This window comes from Terrapene carolina, unplaced genomic scaffold (assembly GCF_002925995.2).
Source record: "Terrapene carolina triunguis isolate 2854851 unplaced genomic scaffold, T_m_triunguis-2.0 Scaffold62, whole genome shotgun sequence".
Classification (NCBI taxonomy): Eukaryota; Metazoa; Chordata; order Testudines; family Emydidae; genus Terrapene; species Terrapene triunguis.
Genome location: NW_020664413.1, coordinates 3,797,415 through 3,822,081, shown reverse-complemented (window position 1 = coordinate 3,822,081; position 24,667 = coordinate 3,797,415). Strand labels below are relative to the sequence as shown.

Sequence of the window (24,667 nt, the reverse complement as noted above, 5' to 3'; positions counted from 1 at the left end):
TGGACTTGGTTTCCTTTGCTAATACCCCCCCACACACACACACACGCATTTCACAGTTAAGCTGCGCTCTCTCTCCATCCTAACAGCAGTGTAGGTCAGGAAGTCCCCAGACAGCCCTGTGGGCTGGGGCGACTCCCACATGGCAGCAAAGCAAAAACAGACACTAGTTACGGAATAAACCAGGCCAGTGGGGCCTATAGGAGATGGTTGGTTCTAGCAGAAAGGGAGAAGACAGGCCTGTCGGGGCGCTTTTCGTGGTGGACCCACCCCATGCCATTCTCCAGAGCGGCACTGGCTAGGGACCAACACCCCCCCCCCTCCTCCCTTCTGAAAAGAGATGCCATGGCAACAGTAACCTCAGGGGGGGAAACAGGAGGGTTGAGCAGGGAAACCCCAGAACTCGAGCAGGCTTTAGGGGCCTGGTCCCAGACACATTCACTATGTGACTCCCAAATCTAGTGATTTGAGTCAAGCCAAGAAGAGTGCTGTCCTGCCTGCTGGGTTTTCTTCTCTGAAGAAGGGGAGCGACCCACCGTCCCTTACACGCGGGGCGCGTCTCTCTGCTGACAGGGCAGAGACACCTAGAGCTGAGCCCTGAGAAGCAGGAGCTCAGCCAGATGGTGCTCTCCCAGCAATTCGTAACGGAGGACAATTAACTGGAGCAGCTTGTAACCACCCACGTGGAGGGGAACACACCCACACCCACCCCGGCCTGCTAGGCAGTGAGGTTAGCAGGCGGCCAAGAATTACCCAATGCCCCCCAATTAGGTGTTCCGTTAGGGTGCGTGGCTCAAATCGTATTGTCACCCCTCATGCAGGGTGAGTGGGTGCAGCAGATCTGTCCTTCTCAGGGGAGAGCCATGGACGGAAATGTTTCATCTCCGCTAGTGACCAGCAGAGAGAGGAAGTAGAGTGGGGTGGTGGAGAGGAGATAGCTGGGCTCACCTATCACAGCTCGGGAAGCCTTAGGAATAAGCTACGCGGCTAGAAAGCTAGAGACCGACTATAGGGGGACAAGCTGGTTACTTGGGGGTCACGGGGTTAAGTGCCCTGCTGCCAATAGCCAAACTGACAGATGCCTGAAGCTGGCAGGGGCCAGATCCTCAGCTGGTGCAAACTGGCAGGGACAGACTGCCTGTTGCCCGACTGCCCGCTGTGAACCCAGCACCTTGAGGGTGGGGAGGGATTGTGCAGGAGTAGAGGGGGGTTGGGTTAGGGACGTCAGGGCAGCACCAAGCCAGGGCTGGCACTGCCCCACGTTCTCCTCACGGCAACGTGCTCTCCGGAGTTGCAGCCGCCCAGCTCTTGCTGTGAGGTGGGTTTCTCCTGAGGAGTAGGGCCCTTGCCTCTGCTCCCTCAGGAGAGGGCCTGGCGCTGTCTGGGTGGGACACCTACCAGCCAGAGAGAGGCCTTTGGGGTTGGGTGAGGAGGCGGGGGGACCCCCTGAACTCAACCCACTCCTGCCGGGCGTCTGTCTGGCATCCCGTCAGGCCAGGGTGGGGTCGGGAGCAGCACTCGCTGCAGGGGCAGAAGGGAGCGTGTGGAACTGCTGGGTGCTTTACAATAGCAGGCAAGGGAGAGAGCGCGGCCTGTGCCCTCAAAAAAGCCAGACCACAGGCAGCCCCACCCCCACCCCCAGACCAAGACAGAGCCACAGCTCCAGCTGCCTCCATCTGATGGGCAGAGGGGTCCCGATCTGCATGGCGGGGATCAGCAGCCAAGAGAGAGGGCTACATCCAGCAGGGGAGGGAGCTCCCCAGCAGGCACTGGCTCAACTGCTGCTCGGCTCGCAGACAGCGGCTGCATCACTCACACGGCCACACTGTGCGTGCACCCTGCTAGCAGTCAGGATCCCCGGGGGTCCAGCAGCCCCTCAGGATTTTGCTTTCATCCCACTGACGCCTGCTCTCCCCTCCTCCTGTCCTGCCTCCGCCCCCATCAGCCCCAGCCCCAGGGGACTGCATTTTTAAAATCTGAAATTGGGACACTTCTGAGTGGACTTTGCCTGCACTCCACCCTGACACTCCCCTCCCCAAACATCAGCTCTCCTTCCTCATTCATCCCCTGGCCTCCACCAGGATGTCTCCTAGCTCTGGTCTCCCTTCATTGCCTGCCTGTTTTCCTGTGCCCAGCCTGCGCTCGGGAGCCAAGCACCATCGGGTGGAGAGCTGGGTCCCCGCTGTGCAGCAGGGCTGGAGGGCCTGGGACCCCCACACAAGGGAAAGGACTTGCCAGCCAGAGCCACGCCTGGGGGCTCAGTGCCGAAGGGTGCCCTGCAAAGAAAATCCTGCAGCGCTGAGCGTCAGAGCTGGGGTCAATTGACTCGGGCTGCGGGACTAAAAACAGCAGCGTAGATGCTCCTGGTTGGGCTGCAGCCCAGGCTGTGAAGTCCAGCGAAAGGGGAGGGTCTCACAGCCCAGGCACCAGCCCGAGTGGGAACGTCTACACTGCTGGTTTTAGCCCCGTAGCCCCAGCCCCACAGGCTCAAGTCAATTAACCCGGACTCCGAGACTCACTGCCGCGGGTTTTTCTTTGCGGTGTAGAAGAGCACCTGAATCCCCTTCCCCACTCCCGTCCCACTACGTCGCCAGTGTAGTGCAGCTTTCCCTAGGCAGATTTTCATGACCCCTACCACCCGTTGTACCGTTTTGTACCACTGAAACAAACATGCAAAATTAACCCCCCCACACATGCCCTAATGCGTTATGTAATTTATGGACAGCCCCTAAAAGCAACACACACTGGGTGGCTGCTGCGTTCCTGGAAGATCCAAGGACGGCAGGGTCTTGGAAACAGGATAAGGGGTGGCTTCTGTGAATGCTAGGAGAGGCCCCGAGAGCTGGGACGCACCCTTAACCCAGGCCCCCCCTTCACACCAAAGGGGAGCCCATCACAGTAACGACCTCCCTAAGTGGTGACTGGCCCCCGGCGGCCACCCTCGGGCGCTCACCTATTCCATAGCGAAGGCAGCTCCTCCTGCAGATCGAGGTTCATCTCCTCAAACACCTTCTGAGCTTTCACCAACTCTTCTTCGGCCTTCACAACAGAGACGGGACAAGTCAGCACCCCCCCAGCTCCATGCAGTGCGAGTCATTTGCTGCTTCCCTGGCCAGCTGGAGAGACCAGGCGAAGGAGATCCCCCACGCCACACTGAACCCCTCGGGAGGCTGCCTGGGTTAATTCTCTGCTGAGGACAAGAGGTCTGATTCTCCTCTTGCTAACCCAGCTTTTACGGTGGTGCCACTCCCCTAATTGACTGCCGAGAGGGAAGATCAGACCCCAGCGGGTGTACCTCAGCCTAGCTCCATGGACAGCAATGGTGCCGAGTCGGCTGGTCACCCCGCCCCAGCTTTGACCCCCTGTGCACAGGGAAAATCGAAGACACGGGGCTCTGCACTGCCAGAGCTTAAACCAGCTGACGAGGAATCCTCCGTCATGGGGGAACCCACCCAGGTGCAAAGCTCCTACACTGGGGTCTGATCAAGATTTTAACTCCAGCATCCAGTCCGGCAGCCTGCTCTGCCCATTGGCCCACTGTCTGGGTGAATCCCCCTATCTCTTATTGCCAGCACCAAGGAGCCCAGGACCGGGGCAAGAATCCTGGCATAACGCAGAGACATAAGACGTTCATTGCACCTACTGCAAACAGCACAAGTTAGCACCAGGCACGTCCACCGCCCCACACACCCCGAGTCAGCACTAGGCACCTCCACCACCCCATTTCCCCCACCACACCCCCCCCGAATCTGCACCAGGTCTGCCCACCCCTCTCCAATCCTCCCCCCGAGTCAGCACCAGGCGCACCCACCACCAGCTGCGTATTATCGCCTAGGCTGACAAGGCCTAGGCCTAGGGCAGCAAATTTGCAGGGGCGGCATGTGCGCACTTGGAGGGTTGTGTTTCTTTTGGGGGGGGGTTTTGCGCGCTGCGGCACTTGCGATCTCGGAGGTTTTTGCTTGGGGCGGCAAAAAACCCAGAGCCGGCCCTGGGCCTAGGGGCGGCAAAATCATTAATCCGCCACTGCCCACCACCACTCTACCCCCCCGCCCCCATGTCAGCACTGGCCACGCCCACCACCCTACACCCGCCCTGAGTCAGCACCGGGCACGCCCACCCCCCCAAGCCTCCCCGAGGCAGCATGGGCACGTCTGCCACCCCACTCCCCCTGAGTCCGCATCAAGCACATCCACCACTCCACTCCCCCGCTCCTCCCCCTGTCCCAGCGTCCCTCTTCCTCCCTTCAAGGCCCTGTACTGCGAACGTTCCAGTTTCAATGTTTCCACTCTCTGCTTCGCCCCTGCCTGCGTGGTGGAGGGGGGAGAGAGAACAGCGAATCCTCAGGGTAACCACCCCACAGCACAGCCTAACAGGAAGGCCAGCACAAGCTGCTGTTTATATTAACAACAATAGCAGGAATGTCACAATGCCACAGGGCTCTTCAGCTTGTGTGCAAATCCAGCCCCGCCCAGGGGCCCGCTCTCTCTGCCTTCTTATTGCCACAGGAACCTTCGGAACCGGAGGCTGGCTTCCCGTCCCTTCCGAGAGACAAGGGGACAGACATCGCCCGGAGAAAGATCTGCTCTGCAATGGGGTTAATAGAGGAAATCTGGCTTTAGGCAGCGTTGGGCTCTCTGTCTCAAGGATGGGCATGCACACAAACCAGATTAACAGGAGGGGCAGTCAGAAAAGGATGCATACTGGCCTGCTATGTGGCAGCCCCAGGTGCTACTTCTGGTCTCCTGCTTCCCTGGCCAGGGTGAACTAGCAGAGGAGGTGGCTCAGGGTGTGTCAGTCTAGCCCCCACCCAACTTTCAGAAGTCCCCAGCAGAAGCCTGGAGTGACGTCTTCCATGCTTAAGGTCAGAGGACAAGGGGTTCCTTCCAGAGGAGAGACAGCTGGGTACTGGAAGGAATGCCCATTTCGGCCTGTCTGTGAAATGGTGGGTCTCTAACGGAGATACGGAGCCACTCCAGGGAAGGCACGGCGCAACGGGAGTCACACCCGGCTTTCTTGCGCACTGGCGTTCAGCGGTTCCGCCCGGTGCATGGCACAGACAAGCCCACCATTTTCTGTGGGCTTGCAAAAAATGAACCCCCTCTTAAACAGAGATGCCGCTTTATGCTATGCAGGAGGGCGGAGGACAGTACCATGAGGGTCCCTTCTGGCCTTTACATCTATCAGGGCACGAATGTTTCCGATCCATTCACTCAAAAGGAAAAAAGGGTGACGTATGCGTCCCCTTTCATTTCCACACCAGGCTTGAACCGTAATCAGGAGTTAAAATCCCCAGAGACCAAGATCCCCATTAAATTCTGTTTGTTTTTCAGTAGCCCCATTGCAGTGTGAAGGAAATGACATGGTCCCTCCCTCAGGTTTATCCGTTCTCCGGGCCGAAGGACCCAGAAAGCAAATCCTGCGCCGATCTGCGAGTATTGGGACAGCCCAAAACACAGCCAGTAAAAGCCCACAGGCAGCGTTCACTCTAGAAACGTAAGGGAAGAGGGGTCCATGCAGCTCAAAGCTGTGGCTAGGGCTCCGTGGTGGATATTTCAAATCCCTTTGATGTTCCCAGTGCTAGAGCTAAACTAATTTCTCCCGTGCTCTGGCCAAGCCAATGGTATACGGTCTCCTCGCCGCTGTCCTCAGCTCCCACTGCCATCAGTTCAGCCGTTATCCCCATGTTACAGGTAGGGAAGAGAGGGGACGTCTACACTGCACACTGTGGGCCAGGCTCTGACTCAGGTTTGAGCCCAAGCCCCCCTTTCCGTCCACACACCTCTCAGGCTGACTCGGGTCAGTAAGCACTCAGGGCCTGGATCCTAGGACCGTGATGGGGCGTGGGTCAGAGACCAAGTCCTGCTGAGACACAGGTCCAAGCCCTGTCATCTTGCAGTGGGGAGGCAGCTCAAGCTGCAGACCCGAGTCCGAAGGTCTGTGCAGTATGGACGTGTTAGCATGGCTGCGAGACCCCGGTGCAGCAATTGTAAACCCAGGCTTACAATGCAGTACAGATGCCTAAGCACAGCCTTGGAAACACCGAGTCCACAAGCCCGGGTCCCACATACCCAAGCTTAATGTGCAGTGGGTAGAGAGTCCAAGGCCCAGATATTTAAAGGTATTTAGGCACCTTCCTCTCATTGAACTCCCATTTTGATTGAGGCATGCAGGATCTGGGCCTAAGCGACTTGCCCAAGGCAACACAGGAAACAGTGTCAGAGCAGAGAACTAAACCCAGGTCTCCCAAGTCCCAAGCTAGATCCTAACCCATAGGCCATTCTTCCTCTCTGGGGAACCAGAGGGACACACCGCTCAGTTAGCTGGTTACTCGCTGGCTGATGGGACAGATCACCAAGGACACTGCTGCTTAGACAGGAGTCAGTGTTTCAGTGGAGCTAAGGTGCAGTAGGAATTTGCTGCTCTAAGCTGTTTCCTTTTTGTTCCAAATGGCACAGTCACCGGAATGCTACAGTGTAACTCACTTACACCCCCTAAAAGGAAACCTCCTGAGAGTTCACAGGAAACTCCCACTATTTTCTATCTGTTAAAGGCCTGGCTGGTTAGTTATTTGAAAGGTTAATTCTCAACTCATCTTTATATTAGAAATCAAAGGGCTTGCCCGGTCTTAGTCGCCGCACAAAAACAGAGTGGACAATTAGGGATATTGTGATATAACACGAAACTGAAAGATGAGCAATTGGCAGGAAAAGGGATTTTTACTCGGGCTGTTTAACGTTCTGGGGTTTGATAGCTTAACGCTGATTCCTTTGGTTATGGGCTGAGAAACTTCCCTCTCCAGTTGTGTAGGCCTCCAAAGAAACTTCCAGCCAATTCTCCCTTTTTCCCCTGGTATTTCTCAGCTGAAAAACAAGCCTAAAGAAACCTTTCAGGCCTTTAGACATCATCAAGAAGCAAAAAAGTGTACAATTTTTCCTCCTTTGCAGGTCACCTTTAGGGGAATTGCAATCAGCCATCTGCTCCGTGAGCTGATGCTCAGTTGACGTGGCACTCCAGCATTTTATTAGCCAGCATTGTATCTGTACAATCAGAAATTGGCTGTGAAAACTTCCAGGTATTTTGAAGTGTGACCTGTCATGGGTAAACCGTGATTCATTCACTGACCAGGAATGTGAGAGAGCATTTGAATGAAAGCAGATGAGATCACCTGGAATGTATGAGTAGGTATTTGGGTTTCTCTGAGTCAGGACAATGACTTACTGTCCTCCTCCCATTCAAAGTATTTGTTTTCCTTCCTCCCTACTGCAGTCCTCCTGTCTGCTCCTACGATAAGTCCCTGAGACCCAGATGCTCAAAAGGTACTTAGGCAATGTTTTAAATGGAAGTTAGGTGCCTACAGACCTTTGAGGATCTGGGTCTGAGTATTTCCCTGAAAAACCATTCACAATGGGAGATTCCACCATGAAGGCAAGTTTCTCCTTCCCACTCCCCAAGCAAGGGGGATGAACAAAGAATCCAATTTCAATAACTTTAGTTTCATTGACTTCACTTACTAAGCTCCTTCCCTGTAGGTTCTCAAATTTAAATAATACCTGGACAAACCCTGCTTTCAGGCAGCCCCAAGGCCTGCAACTTGACAGTGTTCAAAGTCTAGTGCTGGATGCACATCTTGCATCCATTTCTAATCCAAATCAGACCAGACCTCTGAGGCCTTGGGAGATTTTCTCAGCACTTGTTCTATAAATGAATCGTTTCAAATCTGCATTTTTGGATCTCACCCTGGGAAAGTTTTGCAACTAATTTGTACAAATGTATAAAGCACTTCTGGTTTTTGCTGTGATATTTTGCTTCCAGCTTTACTGAATGGCAGAAATTCACGAGACAGCTTCTTAAGGTTTCTATTTTTAAACCATAAAAATCTGCTTCTCATTTAGGAAAAAATATACTAGCGGAACTGCATGGGATCTTCACCCCCTCCCCCAGTGTTCACTTTATGGGGCAAGGCCAGTGGCAGATTAATGCACGGGCCTATGGGATCCGTGCCCAGGAACCCCGGCCAATTTGGGGGTTCCTGCTGGAGCACTGAGGAGCAGGGGTTGGGGCCCCATTGAAAGGGAGGTGTGGGGGAACCCAAATGTTCTTTGTGCCCAGGGCCCCAATAAATCTTAATCCGCCTCTGGGCAAAGCATAATACAGTTTTACTGGGGGGGGGGGGGGGGGAATCAACGGATCAAACCTACCCCAGATGTAACTTCACTTAAGGTCACTGGTGTTAGACCAGGAAGAAATCTGGCCCCTGCGTAAGAAGGACACACTTTACAGAGGGCCTAGAGTGAACACTGCCTGGAAATTAAATGCACATTACAGGACTAGAGCCCAAAATAGCACATGCGGGGGTTAGAGCCAGGTAGGTCGGCAATCACCTGATTTCGGAGCAGATTAGTTTGAGCAACGAGATGAGCTTGTAGTTTTCCTTGGCACCACTGAGGCGCAGCTTTCTCAAGCAGCGAGACAGGCTGCGGGGGGAGCGTTTTCAAAGGAAAGAGAAAACAAAAAACAAGAGAGAGACAGACATCTGTTTAGAAAACAAAATCACAAGAGTGAGAGCATTACAGGCTGGGGCAACCCAATACCACCAAGGCAAGAGACAGCATCCAGGGGACAATTAGTTACGAATCCTTCAAAGCATGCCAAGTGTAGCGGTAATTAATGTTCCGATCTGGAGACGGAGGGCACCAGGGCTGGGAGACTGTTTACCAGCAGTCCAGCTGCAAAGAGCAACAGGCAAGAATGGTTAGTGACTTAGCACACAAATGCCACGTGTTGAGTTTCTGCCAAGTGCCTTCCAGGAGGTCGGGATTAATTCAACATCACTTTCGTCCACATGCAATTACACCTCTACCCCGTTATAACGCGACCCGATATAACACGAATTCGGATATAACGCAGTAAAGCAGTGCTCCGGGGGGGCGGGGTTGTGCACTCCGGCGGACCAAAGCAAGTTCTGTATAACACAGTTTCACCTATAACGCGGTAATATTTTCTGGCTCCCGAGGACAGCGTTATATCGGGGTAGAGGTGTATTTAAAGTGCACAGCACTGTATTTTAACGGAGTGTTGTCAATTCAGCAGTAAGTGGCAGGGTTCCTAAGGGGCGTGTACATGTGTTATAAGAAGGGAGATGGGAGAGGAAGGAGGAGTCCAAAAGAATTCATGATGCTGTTGGTGTTATTCTAATATCATGAGAAGACATCAGTCAGCTCCCAGTATTTGCTCTATACTGTAATAACAAGACTTTGCGTTTCTCCAGTGCTTTTCCATAGAGCTCAAAAGCACTTTACAAAGGCAGGTAAGTAGCATTATTCTTATTTACCAGGCAGGGAAACTGAGGCAGAGAGGGCTGAAGGGCCAGACCAAGCCCACTGCAGTGACTGGAAAAGCTCCCGTTGACTTCTAATTTCTTTGTCCAAGTGACCCAGAGGCAGCATCGGGAACAGAACCCTGGGCTCTGTCCTCTGGTCCACATTGCTCATCGACCTTACCTATTAATCTGTCAACAACTGGTCATCTGTCACAGAGCGTCAGCACATAAGCAGTTTGGGCGAGACCAGTGAGTGAAGCAAAGCTAGCGGAGTCTAGCTTCCCAGACTTGAAAATACCAGAGCCAGTGGCTCTGGTTCCAATGTTTGTATATGAATCACCACAGCAAGTTTTAAAATTGCCAATTACCACCCCCCCTAAATGAAAGATTCCACCTCCCCACCCCCAGGAAAATTCCCTTCTTACTTCTGCATGTGCTTCAGTTTCTCTTTAAAGAGAAAAGCCAGTAGAAAGTTCTGTTAACTGATCCATTTGACTGGCTGACCAGCCTTATGTGTTGAATGAGGGACATTGCATCAGGTATGGAAAAAAGCAACGATTCTGGTTCCTAAAGTCACCTTCAATTTTGTTCCCTGGTTTTGCCCGGTTATCCATAGTGCAAGCAAATAAAAAGATGAGTAAAGAAACTTCTCCTTCCTCTCTTCTTCCACCATCCCTAGCTCCCACACAGCTCATCCCTCCCCTAAAGCCTTGCCTAGACTAGAATTTAAGGTGTGCTGTTAGAATTTCTGGCTAACACCGTGGGAAAGTCTAGTGTAGACCAGGCACACTTGGATGAAATCTTGGCTCCATTGAAATCAGTGGCAAAATTCCCCATTGACATCAATGGAGGCAGAATTTCACCTACTGCTTTTAATATGTGCTCACAGGGGGGTGCCTAGGCCAGTATTCAACCATCTTAGCACATGTTAAAGTCTACTCTGTCTTGTCCACACTAGATGCTTCAAAATGTGTTAGCGAGCACATGTTAACATCACATGTTAATTCCTAGTCACAACAAGGCCCAAGTGATCTGGGAGGGCGTGGTTTCAGAGAGACTGAAAGGTATTCCAACAACTCAATTGCCAATTTTGCTTTGGCTGTTGCACCTTCCAGTCTGAAAGAGCAAAGCTGTTCAGGGCACGATTTATACAGCAGGAATTAACAGAGCAGAGGCTCTGAACGGGTCACGGCCATGCCCACGCTGAAAGTGCCAGATAGTCCCTCCCAGCAAACACTGCTACAGCTCTGTCGATCGGAGCATCTCAGAGCACTCTGCAGACTTACTGAATTCAGGGCCCAGCGGCCAACCACTTATTCTCATCACCATTTTACAGATGGGGAAACTGAGGCATGCAGGTATCCAAGGTCAGAGAAGGAAACAGAACCCAGATCTCCTGCCTCCCAGTTCCTAGCTGGCACCGTAAGGCCATTCTTCCTTTCTCACTCAGGCTTCTGTGCTCACCAAAACTTAACCACGGACCCCTGAAATCTGTACCAGGTACACTGCACAGAAGCTTAGCGTCAGTGCACTAAGGCCTTCAGAGCCTCCTCCTAAAGTTTATTTGGGGAGTAAAAATAAGTGCATGGGTGGGACCCTGCCAAAGAGAAAACATTCTGGCTGGATCATTGCATGACAGTTCTCTAAACAGAAAGCACCTGGGAACGATGAGTCAACATGTTAAAATTTCCTAAATGAGCAGTTATTAAAAACAATAATAAATGAAAGCAGGGCCCGCCCTGTGCTTTACCTTGGCGATTTTGGTTTCGTCTTTCTTCTTTGCGGTTTGTAGGGATTCAAAATGGTGTCTGGCGCTGTCGTAATCCACAAGCTTCCTCCCTCGCTTAGCGATCCGAGACTGAGAGAGAGAGAGAGAGAGAAACACCAGCTATGAACAGCTAGAGCCATAAAGTTTAGCCCCTCGGCATCTGAACTCCATAATTAAAACCCTCCTCAATTACACCCCATTAAGTGAGTAAAGAATTGGCCTTTCTGGGTCTGGGCTAGCGGGAACCCCCTGTTGCTTCTGGAGTTCGGACCCCATAATAAGTGACCCCCTTCGGAAGGTCTCTGCCACCGGCAGCATTTTCCCCAGGCATCAGGGGAATGTCTCTCTGCATCACCCTTCTCTATTATCTGTGCAGCACCAACAGCGCTGGACATGAGGCAAAGACGGCCTCCACCCCAGAGCCCAATCCTGTGATTGGATCTTTTAGCACAATGCAGCCCCATGATTCTGCTCTCCCACAAGGTCCTGACCCAAAGCTCCTCAAGATGACTGGAAGGGCTCCCCTCGGGTTTGGATCAGGCTCTCATTCAATATCCTTCTAAAACAGCTGCCACTTCTGATGGGTTAAAAAAAAAAAAAGGATTCTAAGAGGCATCTGGAGGCTCCTTTGCAATAAAGGCAGCCTGATCTTTGAGTCAATATTGAAATAACGATCAAAAAAAGAGAAAGAAAAAAAGAAACTGAGCAGAGACAGGCCCAGTTGTTGTTTGAATCAGAACTACCCTGAACTTCCAGAGCCACAGTGCTGGTTCATGCCCCTTTCTGCTCATTGCATCCTTTAGAACAGTGGCTTTCAAACCATGGGTCGCTACCCAGAACTGGGTCATGGCAGCTGTGGTCAACACCGCCGACCAGGCCGTTAAAAGTCCTGTGAGTGGTGCTGGCCAGCTAAGGCAGGCTAGTGCCTACCTGTTCCGACACCGCGCTGCACCCTGGAAGCAGCCAGCAGCAGGTTCGGCTCCTAGGCAGGGCAGCCACGAGCACTGGCTCCGCACTCCCATTGGCCAGCTCCTGGCCAATGGGAGCTGGGGCGGGGCGATGCCTGTGGGCGAGAGCCACGTGGAGCCGCTTGCGCCCCTCCGCCTAGGAGCAGGACCTGCTGCTGGTCGCTTCCGGTGTGCAGGGGGTTGTTTTAATTTCTCACTGTGTGGAGCATCATTTGGGGATGGGGTTGCCAAGGGACATATTCCTGGAGGTTTTATCCCATGACGTCTTTAATTAAGGATTACTCTTTAATTCCTAGAGACTCCAGGACAATCCTGGAGAGATGTTAACCCTACTTGGGGATTGAGAAAGAGGAAGAAAAAAAACCCACATCAGTAATGCTGCAATATTCGTGGCCTGAGATTTTGAAAGGAGAGTTTGGTGCTCAAATTCAGGGGAATTTGGGTGCCTGACTCCTTAAGGTTTTAGGCTGGGGTTCCAAAAGGAACCTAAACAGCGTTCCAGAGAAGCTAGACATGGAAGAGATTTAGCCCTGGTCTACACTACCCAGTTAGGTTGACCTAAGGCAGCTTTCGACCACCTAATTATGTCAGTATCTACTACAGTCTTGCTCCTGCTGATGTAAGTGCCCTGCTACACCGACATAATAACGCCACTTCTCTGAGAGGTGTGGGGCTGATGTTGTAATTAGGGGCGGGCGACACACAGTCGGTGTAGACACTGCCTTACTTACATCAGCTGTTGGCAGCTAGAGAACAAGAAAGCCAGGCAGCTAGAGAACTTCCGACAGTGGCCAATGGCAGGTGCCCCAGAGGGAATGAACAGAACAGGCAATCATCGAGTGATCCATCCCGTCGCCCATTCCCAGCTTCTGGCAAACAGAGGCTAGGGACACCATCACTGCCCATCCTGGCTAATAGCCATTGATGGACCTATCCTCCATGAACTTATCTATTTTTTTTTTAACCCTGTTATAGTCTTGGCCCTCACAACATCATCTGGCAAAGAGTTCCACAGGTTGACTGAGTGTTGTGTGAAGAAATATTTCCTTTTGTTTGTTTTAAACCTGCTGCCTATTCATTTCATTTGGTGGCCCCTAGTTCGTGTGTTATGAGAAGGAGTAAATAACACTTCCTTATTTACTTTCTCCACATCTGTCATGATTTTATAGACCTCATCATATCCCCCCCTTAGTCGTCTCTTTTCCAAGCTGAAGAGCCCATCAGTCCCCCCACTTCCCTGGAGAGCTGGCCTGCTGGACTGCACTCCCAGCTGAGAGCCAGGGCGAGAAACCTGGGTGGCTTCTCTCCCACCCCGCACCCCCCCGGCGGGAAATAGGTAGGCGGTTTCTCTGGGCTCCCGCCAGGGAATGGGGCTGGAGCCCACCAGGAGCCGAGAGCCTGTGGGGCAGACTGGGCTCTCAGCTCCCCACAGTGCCCCTCTTAGATCGGTGGAAGCGCTTCTGTGGAGGACACACACCACCAACCTCAGGAGGGTAGTGTGGACATGACTGCAGTGGCGGTAAGTCGACCTATATAGGTCGACTTACGTTTCTAAGGCTAGGTCTACACTGGGGAGGTGGAGGGAGAAATCGATTTAAGATACGCAAATTCAGCTACGCAAATAGAGTAGCTGAATTCGACGTATCCTTTTCGACTTACCCCGCTGTGAGGACGGTGGCAAATCGACCGTCGCGGCTCCCCCGTCGATGGCACTTACTCCTCCTGACGAGGTGGGAGTAAGCGCGTCGATTTGGGGATCGATTTATCCGTCTAGATGAGACGCGATAAATCAATCCCCAAGAGATCGGTTTCTACCCGCCATTCCGGGCGGGTAGTGTAGACTAGCCCTAAAAGTGTAGACATACCCTTGGTATCCTGGGTCACCTAGTTAGGTGCCTGCTGAAAAATGCAAACAGGGTGTAACCAAGGCAAAGAGTCTGCAGATAGCTGGGAACAATAGCGCCGAGAAGCGCAAACAAGCCTTCCCCATCTCCACAAAGTCTGAAGTCTAACAAGAACAGTGCAAAAACATCAGCACCACTAGCCATTCCACTAAGGATTGCAGGAGAGTGGGAGCAGCATATCTCAAGGGAATCGCTGTGTCTGGCATCTCACATGGGTGGGACATGGTTTGTGGGTGAAGCTTGGAAGAAGACACCTACTTTTTCCCTATGGTTTGACCTCTGATGTACAGTGATAGGGGAAGCTGTAGAAGCAAGTGGGGGAAGGGGCGCCCCGGGAAGCAGAGACCCCCATGTGGCTGCACATGTTCACGGCTTGCACTAGGATCCCGGAACCTGAAACCATTTGAAGTGGCACTTTCCTCCAGAAACAACAGATAGTGACAAAAGTTTAAGCTAATCAGGAAGCCGCGGGGTGGTGGGGGGGGGGAGCAGCAGAGGGGGGATGGGGGTTACTTTCCTAGGGAAGGAGCCAGGCTGACATGTACCATATTGTTACAAGCGCTGCCACATGGAAGAGCCCATTTCCTGTGCAGCTGTTTCAAAATGAACTGGTGCTGGGGGAAGGGATGGGGCTGGGAGATGGAACTCCCAGGATATCAGATGATCCTGCGCTGTCAGCAGAGACCCCGCCCCTCCCGAGCAGCTGGCCATGTGCAATCAGATTTTAACCCAATACACAGATCTGCCTGCCACACAAGCCTCATCAACGTATTGGCCACTCGCCAGCAGCACTGGCTACTTCCTGACGGCTCTGCACTTCCAGGGGAAGGGAAAGCCGGGGCATCAATGGGCTAAACAGGAAGACTCAGTCACTTAAGGGATTCTGACAACCTGCCATGCAGGGGCCCTCCCCACTCCAGTTTTAAAAATGAGCCAAAACACACAAAAAGAGCTGCAGAGTGTGTGTGCATGTGTGAGAGAGAGAGAGAGAGAGAGAGAGAGAGAGAGAGAGAGAGTCAGCTAGTATGAGAGACATGCAGAGAGAGAAAGAAGACATGCAGAGAGAGAGTGTGAGTGTGAGAGAGAGAGAGAGACACATGCAGAGAGTGTGTGTGTGTGTGTGCGCGCGCGCATATATGAGAGTGTCTGGATGTCTCTCTCACACTGGCTGTGTGTGTGAGTGTGAGTGAGTGAGTGAGTGAGTGTGAGAGAGACAGACATGCAGAGAGAGTGTGTGCGCGCACACACACATGTGTGAGTGTCAGCCAGTGTGTGAGAGAGACATGCAGAGTGTGTGCATGTGTGAGAGAGAGCGCACGAGCCATGCAGAGTGTATGGGGAATGCCTCTGCAGCACTCACGTTCCCGCTTGGTGTTTCAGTAGCTGCACCTGGGTAGGAAAAGCTGGGGCCCTGTTTTCCACTAAAAAACGCCAGTGTGGCCCGTTGGATACGGCTGCTCTGTGTGTACCTCATGCTGCTCCCATGTAAAAAGAATCAGAACTAACTTCGTTGCCGTCCGTGAATCCACACCAACGTCATGCTGGCTTGACAAGAGAATCGCACACAGGCTGCCCCCTTGTGCACAAACATACCCAGGTCCCAGTACTCCCTACAGCGGTGGCCTGAATAGCACAGGCTAATCCCCACGCAGACCCTACCCTCCACTGCAAAGCTGTGCGCTGACTCTAGGGAGCCTGGTGGGAGAGGGGCCGGGTCGGCCGACAGCCGCTTTCTGGCCAGCATGTTCTCGCCAATTGGCATACTCTATGCCAGCACAGCTGTAATGGGCTCGGACATGGCAGAGCCAGAGCAAAGGTGGTACTGATGGGGCCGGGGCTCCCAAGGTGGTTCAGGGACCATTCAGGCAGATGCATGTGAGGTCACCCATGCGTTTTCTCATTCCATCCCCTGGCACTGCCTGTAGTGTCTCCTCTAGAAGGGGGAAATGCAGCAGGCTTGCTGGTATATCAAAGCCCCTGAGTATCGCAGGTAAAATTTCTCCCTCCTGCACCTTTTAACATGGGAGAGAGGAATAAGGACCATTATGTCATTTCAGCTACTTCTCTTCAGTGCATTAGACACCAATGCATTAATGCCCGAAGCGGCTTTTCCCTTCCACAGTCCCGGATCTGTGGTAGCAGGAAAGCATGAATGAAGCCTTGTCTGGGTGCTTTTATTCCTTTCACAAGGCTGGTAGACAATGAAACCCTATTCTAGTGATGACAGAGGGTTTCTGGTTGAAACATGTTCTGCTCACAGGGGGCTGATGAAAGCCCGTGTATTAGAAAATGCTACCGCACTTGGCTAACAGACAATTCCCCAGTCTATGGCATGGAGCCACTCTCCAGTGACAGGAAGTAAAAGAGCAGAGGAACCAGGGAATATTTATCATGATGAGTGAAGCGTGGAGCTCCCCACAAACTCCCCGGAAAGCCTGAGTGTGCAGATCTCACGCCTTCCCAGGGCAGCTCCAGTTAATCCAGCTACTGCACCAATACGTAGAGGACAATCTACATGGGAGTTGATCCTGCAGCATAAAATCATAGAATATTAGGGTTGGAAGAGACCTCAGGAGGTCATCTAGTCCAACCCCCTGCTCAAAGCAGGACCAACCCCAACTAAATCATCCCAGCCAGGGCTTTGTCAAGCCAGGCCTTATAAACCTCTAAGGATGGAGATTCCACCACCTCCCTAGGTAACCCGTTCCAATGCTTCACCACTCTCCTAGTGAAATAGTGTTTTCTACTGCAACTTGAGACCATTGCTCCTTGTTCTGTCATCTGCCACCACTGAGAACAGCCGAGCTCCATCCTCTTTGGAATGCATCCAATAGCAGCATCCCCTTTCCTTCTCTTTCACATACCCCACAGCCCTGGTTGCCAGGCCAGCTATTCACTAGCCAAGAGAGCAGAGGATTGGTGTTTGGCCAACAGGGGGCAGTGTGATTTCAGTGGGGGGTGCTCCCATGCCACATCCATTTCACTACCCCCCAAGCTAAAGGATATAGAGTCCCAAGAGAAGCGCTCGTGCAAAGCCCCAACCTCAACTCGCAGCGTCCCAGAGACTCTCTAGCACAATGTGAAAGGAGTGAGGGGAGCGACCTACTTTGATGTCCGGGAATTGGCCAAGGTAAGTGTCCATGGTTAGAAGGGCCTGATCCACAAGCTTCTGATGGAAATCCACCCAGAGCAGGTCATTGTTCTGGAAGACAAAAGGAACATGCTTATGAGCACAATCAGAATGCTTTACATTTCTCTTGCCAGGGATCTCCAAGCACAGTACAAATCGGAAAGCCTCCCAGCATCCCAGAGATAGTTATCTCGTCTCTTTTGGAGAACCTGAGGCAGACATATCCCAGATCAAGAAGTGCTCTCTGAGGCTCAAAAGCTGGTCTCGCTCACCAACCGAAGTTGGTCCAATAAGAGATATTGTCTCACCCAGTTTGTCTCTCTAATATGCTGGGACCAAAACGGCCACAACAACAATGCATATCCCAGGTCACACGGTAGATGCAGAAATGGAACCCACAAGTCCTGATTCTCCTAGTCAAACTGCTAGACCAGTGGTCCCCAACCAGTCGATCGTGATCAACTGGTCCAACCTGGAGCCTCTGACAGTCGATCGCGATCTCCAGCCAGCGGCGCAGTGGAGCTAAGTGAGGCTGCATGCCTGCCTGCCCTGGCCCCACACCGCTCCCGGAAGTGGCTGGCAAGTCTCTGTGACCCCTGGGGGGAGGGGGAGCAGATCTCCATGTGCTGTCCGTGCCTGCAAGCGCAGGCCCCTCCTGCACCCAAACTCCCTCCCAGACCCTGCACCCCCTCCTGCACCCCAACCCCCTGCCCTAGCCCAGAGCCCCCTCCTGCACCCACACTCCCTCCCAGAGCTTGCACCTTTCACCCCCTCCTGCACCCCAAACCCCCGTCCCAGTCCGGTGAAAGTGAGTGAGGATGGGGGAAGAGTGAACCACAGAGAGAGTGGGGGATAGAGTGAGGGGGGGGGGGGGCTTTGGGGATGGGGCGGAGCAGATCCTGGATTGATCTTAAATTCAAACAGTGATCTTGTGCATAAAAAAGGTTGGAGACCACTGTGCTAGATCATACTCCCAGCTAGGTACCAAGACCCAGTCTGTTCGGTTTAATCTACCAGTCCATGTGCGTGCCTTCCCCCAACTAACCTAACCCTAGCGTGACTCTAAACATGGTTTCCCCAGTGAAAGAGACCAGACATCCTGACCAGGCTGGGACAAACAGTGCCCATGCTGAGGGTTTACCTGGGGATGGCTAATTATCCACATTTTTGCAGGGCTGATAGAGCCAGTGCTTCCCCTGGTGCTGATGGGTGTATAGAGAATGCACCCAGTCCCCGCCCATGACACATTTGGGCCAACATTCTCTCCAAAGCGGCTCCTGATGGCCAAAGCCATCTCGTCTTCCTAGGATCATTGCTGCCAGACAGATGTCTCGCAGCAAGGCTCCCAAGCCGAGCGTAGGACGTAAGTGCACTGGTTCCGCTAATCCGCTCTCCCCCAGAGGCCGACCTTCCGCCCCAGCATGGAGTCTCACCTCGGCTATTTTGTTGGTATCGTCTCTCCCAGGCCATTCCGGCTCATACACTTCCTGCAAGCATTCCGTCAGCTTCTTGGAGGCCTCGTGCATTGCTAGGAGAGAAGAGAGGGCAGCCTCAAAAACCGAGGGACAGAGCTCCACCAGGGCACCAAGAGCCCCTCCCCATTGCTAGTAGGAACTCGACTGCATGAAATGGATAACAGGAGCCGGATTCTAGTTTAAGGCAGGATATTTTCCAAGCGTGATCCTTGCTAATACATCTTGAACTCGCAATAACATGGATGTAAAACAAAGGAGGAGAGGGGCTCAAGGATCTAGTCACCCAGACAACAGGACATTCAGTGTTCATCCCCACCTAGCAGGATAGAGTAGGTGGCCTCCTACAAATCTAAACCAAGCCCACCTGGCTGCTAGGAAGAGAAAACAGCCTCTGCACCCCAACGTCTCCCACCAGAGCCACCTTGCTGACTGCCTGAACAACCTTAGAATATCAGGGTTAGAAGGGACCTCAAGAGGTCATTTAGTCCAAACCCCTGCTCAAGGCAGGGCCAATCCCCAGACAGCTTTTTGCCCCAGATCCCTAAATGGCCCCCTCAAGGATTGAACTCTTAACCCTGGGTTTAGCAGGCCAATGCTCAAACCACTGAGCTATCCCTCCCCCCAGCTTGAGGAGCAAGCGATGTGAAACCGGCGCTCCATCACCAGGCCAGTTGCTCCAGGAAACCCTGCTTGCACTGGGCAGGAAAACCCAATTTGCGGTGCCTCCAGCTGGAAAAGTGACAGACCTCCAGTTGCACAGACGTTACCTTTCACGGAAGCCAGGTAAGTGCGGAGATCCTTCTGCAGCTTGCTGCCTTCTGTCTGCGAAGACAAGGAAAAGCCAGCCGGTTATTGTTTTGTGCAGAGTAAGATGGATTTGTGCAGGACTCATCTGTGCTATGAAAAAAACACCACACCCCCAAAACTGCCCAATACAGCCCGACGGCTGAGGAGCCGACACAGGACTAAGAAACTGTCTATGCAGGATGGAGCAAAGTGAACCAAGAAATCAAGGCAGATGAGGCTGTTTAACCCAATAGGCCCTGATCCCCATAGGGTGTGTCTACACTGCATTCTAAGCCAGGCTCTGTGGGACCTAGGCTTGTGGATTCAGTGTGTCCAACCCACGCTTGAGCGTCTACACTGCATTGTAAACCCGGGTTTACCCTGGCCAGCCCCGGGTCTTACCGCTGTGCTAACATGTCCAGACCTTTTGACTCAGGTCCACACTGCAGAATTACAGTGTGGACCGGAGTCCCAGTGGGACTCAGGCTCTGACCCCCACTCCTCCCAGCAGGGTCCTAGGACCTGGGTCCTGAGTGCTTGCTGACCTGAGTCAGACTGATTTGTTTGTGAATGGAATGGAGGCTTGGGCTCAAACCGGAGTCAGAACCCAGGGTTAGTGTGCAGTGTAGACCTACCAACAGAGGGACAGATGCTCTAGAATCCCACAAAGGAGCCCAACATGTAGGTTTGAGGGGAGGTTATAAGCTCTAATACAAGCAGCAATGTATTCTTGATTTTTTTTTTACGTTATTGTGAGCAGTTTCAGTTTGAACTTTCCCCTGGGATATCGGAAACACAAAACACACCAGCGCTGTACCAATGTAGGGGCTAGAAAGGGACACGGAATTGTTCCACTTACTGTCCAAACTGAGTGAAGCTGCAGGAAGCAAACAATTAGCATGAATGGTGAAAACCCGAATGCATTTTTTTTTTTTAAATGTCATTCTGTCACCCCCGCCGGATTTCACGGATTTGGAAGCTAATGGTTAAGAAATAACAATTACTCTGGTTTGCTTTTTGGATTTCAGAGGCGATCAGACATCATGGTGATGCATACAGTACAAGAACCTCGATCAAAACGTCTTACATTGCAATCATGCACGCACACACACGCACACCCTTTGACCACTTTGGAAGCACTCAATATGAATGATGCAAATGTTGCCTTTTATTGAACGCTTAAAATATCCTGGGCCCAACTCACCACTGCCTTGCAATGTGTCATCACTTACATCTGTGTAAAAGGAGGTGTAAACACACTACACCAAGTCAGAAAAGGAGCATTTTACATCCACTTTGTGCAGATGCAAACACCAGAAGAGGGAAGGCAGCGGAGAGGCAGGCGCAAGACAGAAGAGGCATGGTGGTGACATCAGACAGTGTATGGATTCTGTTTTCATTTGGATTTATGTTTCCATCCTCTGACGCTTTGCAGTGGAGCGAGCGTTGGCTCAGATGGCATCAGAAGTCTAAGGGTCTTCTGAGACACAAAGGCTGAAGAAGAGTTTGAGAGAGACAGAGATGTCCTAAGAGGGAAAAAAACAGGTTTGGTTTCCCTATATTGAACACTTGCATTGGAGCTTTGCTAGCCCCGGAAGCAGCTGTGAAACTTCACAAGAATGCTAGAGGGTGGCTGTTATGCCGTGCACCAGCATCACACATTCTGTTACATTTCGTTTCCCGTCGTCCTTCCCAGCTTGAATTTTCCACATGGCGCCCCAGCATAATGCTTCTTGACAGGCTGACGAGGGAGCTCGCAGGCGCTCTCTGACAGCTTCAAACTTAGTATCTTTGTGGAAGCAGCTGTTTCCTATCATCCGCCACTCTTCGGGCGCCTGCCTCTTGCCCTCAGCGCGCCTTCCCTAAAACAGAGCTCATGCCAACGTCTCTGGTGTTCCAAACACTGCAGCACGCACTGAGCTGAGATCCAGCAGGTCCCCTCCAGAATACTCTCTTCCAGCGGTTGATGTGGCAAAGTTTAGTGTGTCTGTGCTAAATTTAGAGGGTCTGGGGGGAAGGAACAGTGACCACATGTGGGGCAAGAATAGGAAAACTGTGGGGTGGGAGGGTCCCAGAAACTGGGCTCTAGCCCAAGCCCGGAAGTCTACACAGAAATGAAACAGCCCCCCAGCCTGAGTTGGCTGGAGCAGGCCAGCCGCGAGACTCTAGTTGCTGTGAAAACATAACCTAAGAGTATGTCTACACTGCAACTGGGAGGTCTGATTGCAGCAGGTGCCCCCATACCTGAACTTGCTTTCATCTAGCTAGATTCAAGCTCGCTCACATAACTAGAGCAGCGAAGTGGTGGCAGCAGCACAGACTAGCCACTCGAGTACGTACCAGGGTCCCAGGCAGTCGGAGCCAGCCTAGGCCGCGGTCCGTCCCGCCGCAGCTTCACTGCTATTCTCATTCAAGCCAGCTTTGATCTCGTGTGCAGCAGTCACACCTCTTGGTTGCAGAGGGGACCTCTCGACTTACAGCCTGGCAATGCCAAGGGAAGTTGGCAGGTAGGACAGGGAGATGGGCCAGAAAAGGCTATCACACAAAAACAACCTCTAGGGCAGCGTTTTTCAAATGCGGCCACCAGGAGCTTTGCCTGTGGCGGGGGGGGGGGGGGGGGGGGGGGAGATAAAACACAAAGCAGTGGCCCCTCCCCCAGGGCCACCAGCAGGAGGTGGGCCCTGCCCCCCTCTGGAGCCACAAACGTAGAAGGAGCAGACAGCCAGTGAGTTCCCCACCTTCCCGGGGGCAGGGAGGTTGGGGCTTCAGCCCCAGGGTGGCGGGCGGCAGGCCCCGCTTCGGGCTCCAGCCCTGCACCCCGACCACGGGTGCAAGCCCTCAGCTCACACACACACACACACACACACACACACACACACCCACCCACCCCGCCCCTGGCCCCCGCTGCCTCCCCATCCATCCCCCCACTGCCCTGACCCCCTGCTGTCTCCCTACCCACCTCCCCATCCAGGACTTAATTTGTCCTCTGGCTTGCCATGGCTGAGTGAGTCTGCTGTGAAAATTGATATTTATATGCTTGTTAATACCACTTTTCACAGCCTCCCTGCTAGCTAGTAAGCCTGCTGTGAAGTGACATTAACAAGCATACAAATATTACTTTTTGCAGCTGCAGACTTACTAGAGAAGCAAAAGAAACAAACAACAAAAGACAAGAATGTACAAAGCACCTTATTTGTGTTTCTATTCTGTTTAGGTCAGTAAAGAGTCTGCAAAAAAAAAAACCAACCACCTTTACATAAATAAATTGCAATGATTTGGACATGTATCTGTGCATATTTATTTGCTTTTCCTAAAGTATTTTAGGAAACATTGTCAGAGCGGCCACCAGCAAGACTTGGTGGCCGCACTCTGAGGCCACCAAAAAATGTGTTGTGAGGACCCCTGCTCTAGGGCTTTCATTCTGTGGAACCAGTGATTCCAGGCTTGAGGAAGGGTTGGGGGGAAGGGAGGAGGGATCCTTGATAACCACATTTTCCAAAGTAACCGCAAATTTTGGTTGCCCCCATTTTTGCGGTGTCCAACGTCAGGCCTCATGAACTAGCACGCAGGACGCATCCTCCAGATAACTCTCCTCCCGCACACATGGCGAAAGTTGGTGAACTAAAAATGGAGGCTTCCAGACTTAGAAGCCACTGCTGTATTAATCTAGTGGGACTAAATGGGCCCAAAGAATCAAAAGGTGTTAACATGACGCTGCCGCTATCCAGCACTGAAACAGTGTTAAACAAGACTCAAAGTTTGGTGTGCCAAGATCTCAGCTTGCTTAGTACCATGGCAACCACACGATTAAAACTCTTTTTGACCTTGTATTAAAGATACCAAAAAGAAGGAAACAGTGAAAGCACTTGATATGTAAAGTGTTAAGGAAGGCTTCCATTTTAACAACCTCCCTTGTTCTCTTTCCCTTTAGCTGTAGACAGTTTTTAATAAAGAAAAAACCCCTGTTTGACAGGCTCTTTGATGGTATTAAAGATGGCAATACCTGTCCTTTTGGGGAAACGAGAAGAGGTTAATTGAGATGGGCTGGAGCTGTTAAAGTTCGATCCCGCTTCCTAGAAGACCGAAAGGGACAAACACCCACAGAAAAGAAGAGAAAAGAACAGCAACAACAGAAAATGCAGCTTCCGTCTCCGGCATTGACTTTCACCTGCAGCCTTGCTGCTGGAAGACACAGGTGTGGTACACGTTCTTACCAGCCACTCTGGGACCTGACAAACTTGTACCAGCATCAGGCTGTTTAAGGCCTTGCTTTTCACTGCCTTTCTGGTCACAGGCTGCCAGCAGCTGTGGCCAGCTTAACCAGGCTCTTATTAGACAGAAGGCCAAGGGAGAGGGATTGGAAAAAGAAGAAATATGATGGGGAAGGAAAAGGACACATGCGGGGGAAAGGTGACAAAAAAGTCTCATATCCCAGCTGGTGACTGGGATTTAACCAAAGCAGATGGAGGTGGAGAGGTCAGTTGGGTCCCTTTCTCGGGCCCAGTCTGGTCAGGACATCCCTCTGGATTAGGATGACAAAGGCCCAATGCTGGTGCGTAGCTCCTGGGTCCCAAGAGACGGTGGGGACGGTAGCCATGACGGTAAGCTTGCTTCTTCTTTTAGTCAGCCACTGTTGCGTTCGAATTTTCCCCTCACACATCTTTTAAGGACCCCAAAAAGGCAGTGATGGATGGAATAGCCCATGCCCTCATTATTTTGTTCACCAGTTAGGCCCAATTTCCAACACACCAGTTTTGCTCCATTGATTTCCGGTCCCGCAGTTCTCTTGTTTCGCTGGCATGATCTTAACACAGTCCTTGAATTATATCAGGAGGCCTTTTTGGTTGAACTGATTCAGCCCATCTCCCTTTCTTACCTTTCCCCACCAAGATTTGTTGTGATAGGTCATGACGACATTTTGTGAACTTTCACCTTTTTTTTTTTTTTTTTTTTTTTTTTTAATATAAACACAATTGAGCTCGCAACGCGGGGAAATGCGTAGGCCCAGTTATTACAACACAACTTGTGAAAATCTGACCATCCATGACCAGGCCCTACCAGAGCTACAAATGGGTGGGTACATTTCCATCAGATGCTGGTCTCATCAGCGAGTCCCAAAATAACACAAGAACCACCAGCTGCACAGGAACGCTGCAGGGAGTTGTCTGGCAGCAAATTTATAAACAGATGAAAGGAGATTCTTTTAGATATAGTGCCTAGTAGATCGGCCATGGGACACCATTCAGATACACTGTGTAAATCCTGGTGAGTGAGACCACACACACACACACACACACACACACACACACACACACACACA

At 52.0% G+C, this 24,667-nt stretch overlaps 1 protein-coding gene across 8 annotated transcripts in view; it reads right to left on the bottom strand.

The window, feature by feature from the left end:
• Positions 1-24,667, bottom strand: part of BIN1 (bridging integrator 1) — a 151,243-nt gene that overhangs the window by 48,671 nt on the left and 77,905 nt on the right. For 6 of the 8 annotated variants that reach the window (XM_026647382.2, XM_026647381.2, XM_026647384.2 and 3 more), the window contains exons 3-8: positions 19,329-19,383; positions 18,520-18,614; positions 17,063-17,158; positions 11,067-11,174; positions 8,379-8,471; positions 2,951-3,036 (exon numbers count right to left, since the gene is read on the bottom strand). In XM_026647382.2, coding sequence (XP_026503167.1) covers positions 2,951-3,036; positions 8,379-8,471; positions 11,067-11,174; positions 17,063-17,158; positions 18,520-18,614; positions 19,329-19,383 — 533 coding nt within the window. The remainder of the gene's footprint in view (positions 1-2,950; positions 3,037-8,378; positions 8,472-11,066; positions 11,175-17,062; positions 17,159-18,519; positions 18,615-19,328; positions 19,384-24,667) is intronic. The other 2 variants (XM_026647385.2, XM_026647383.2) reach the window with 1 other exon arrangement.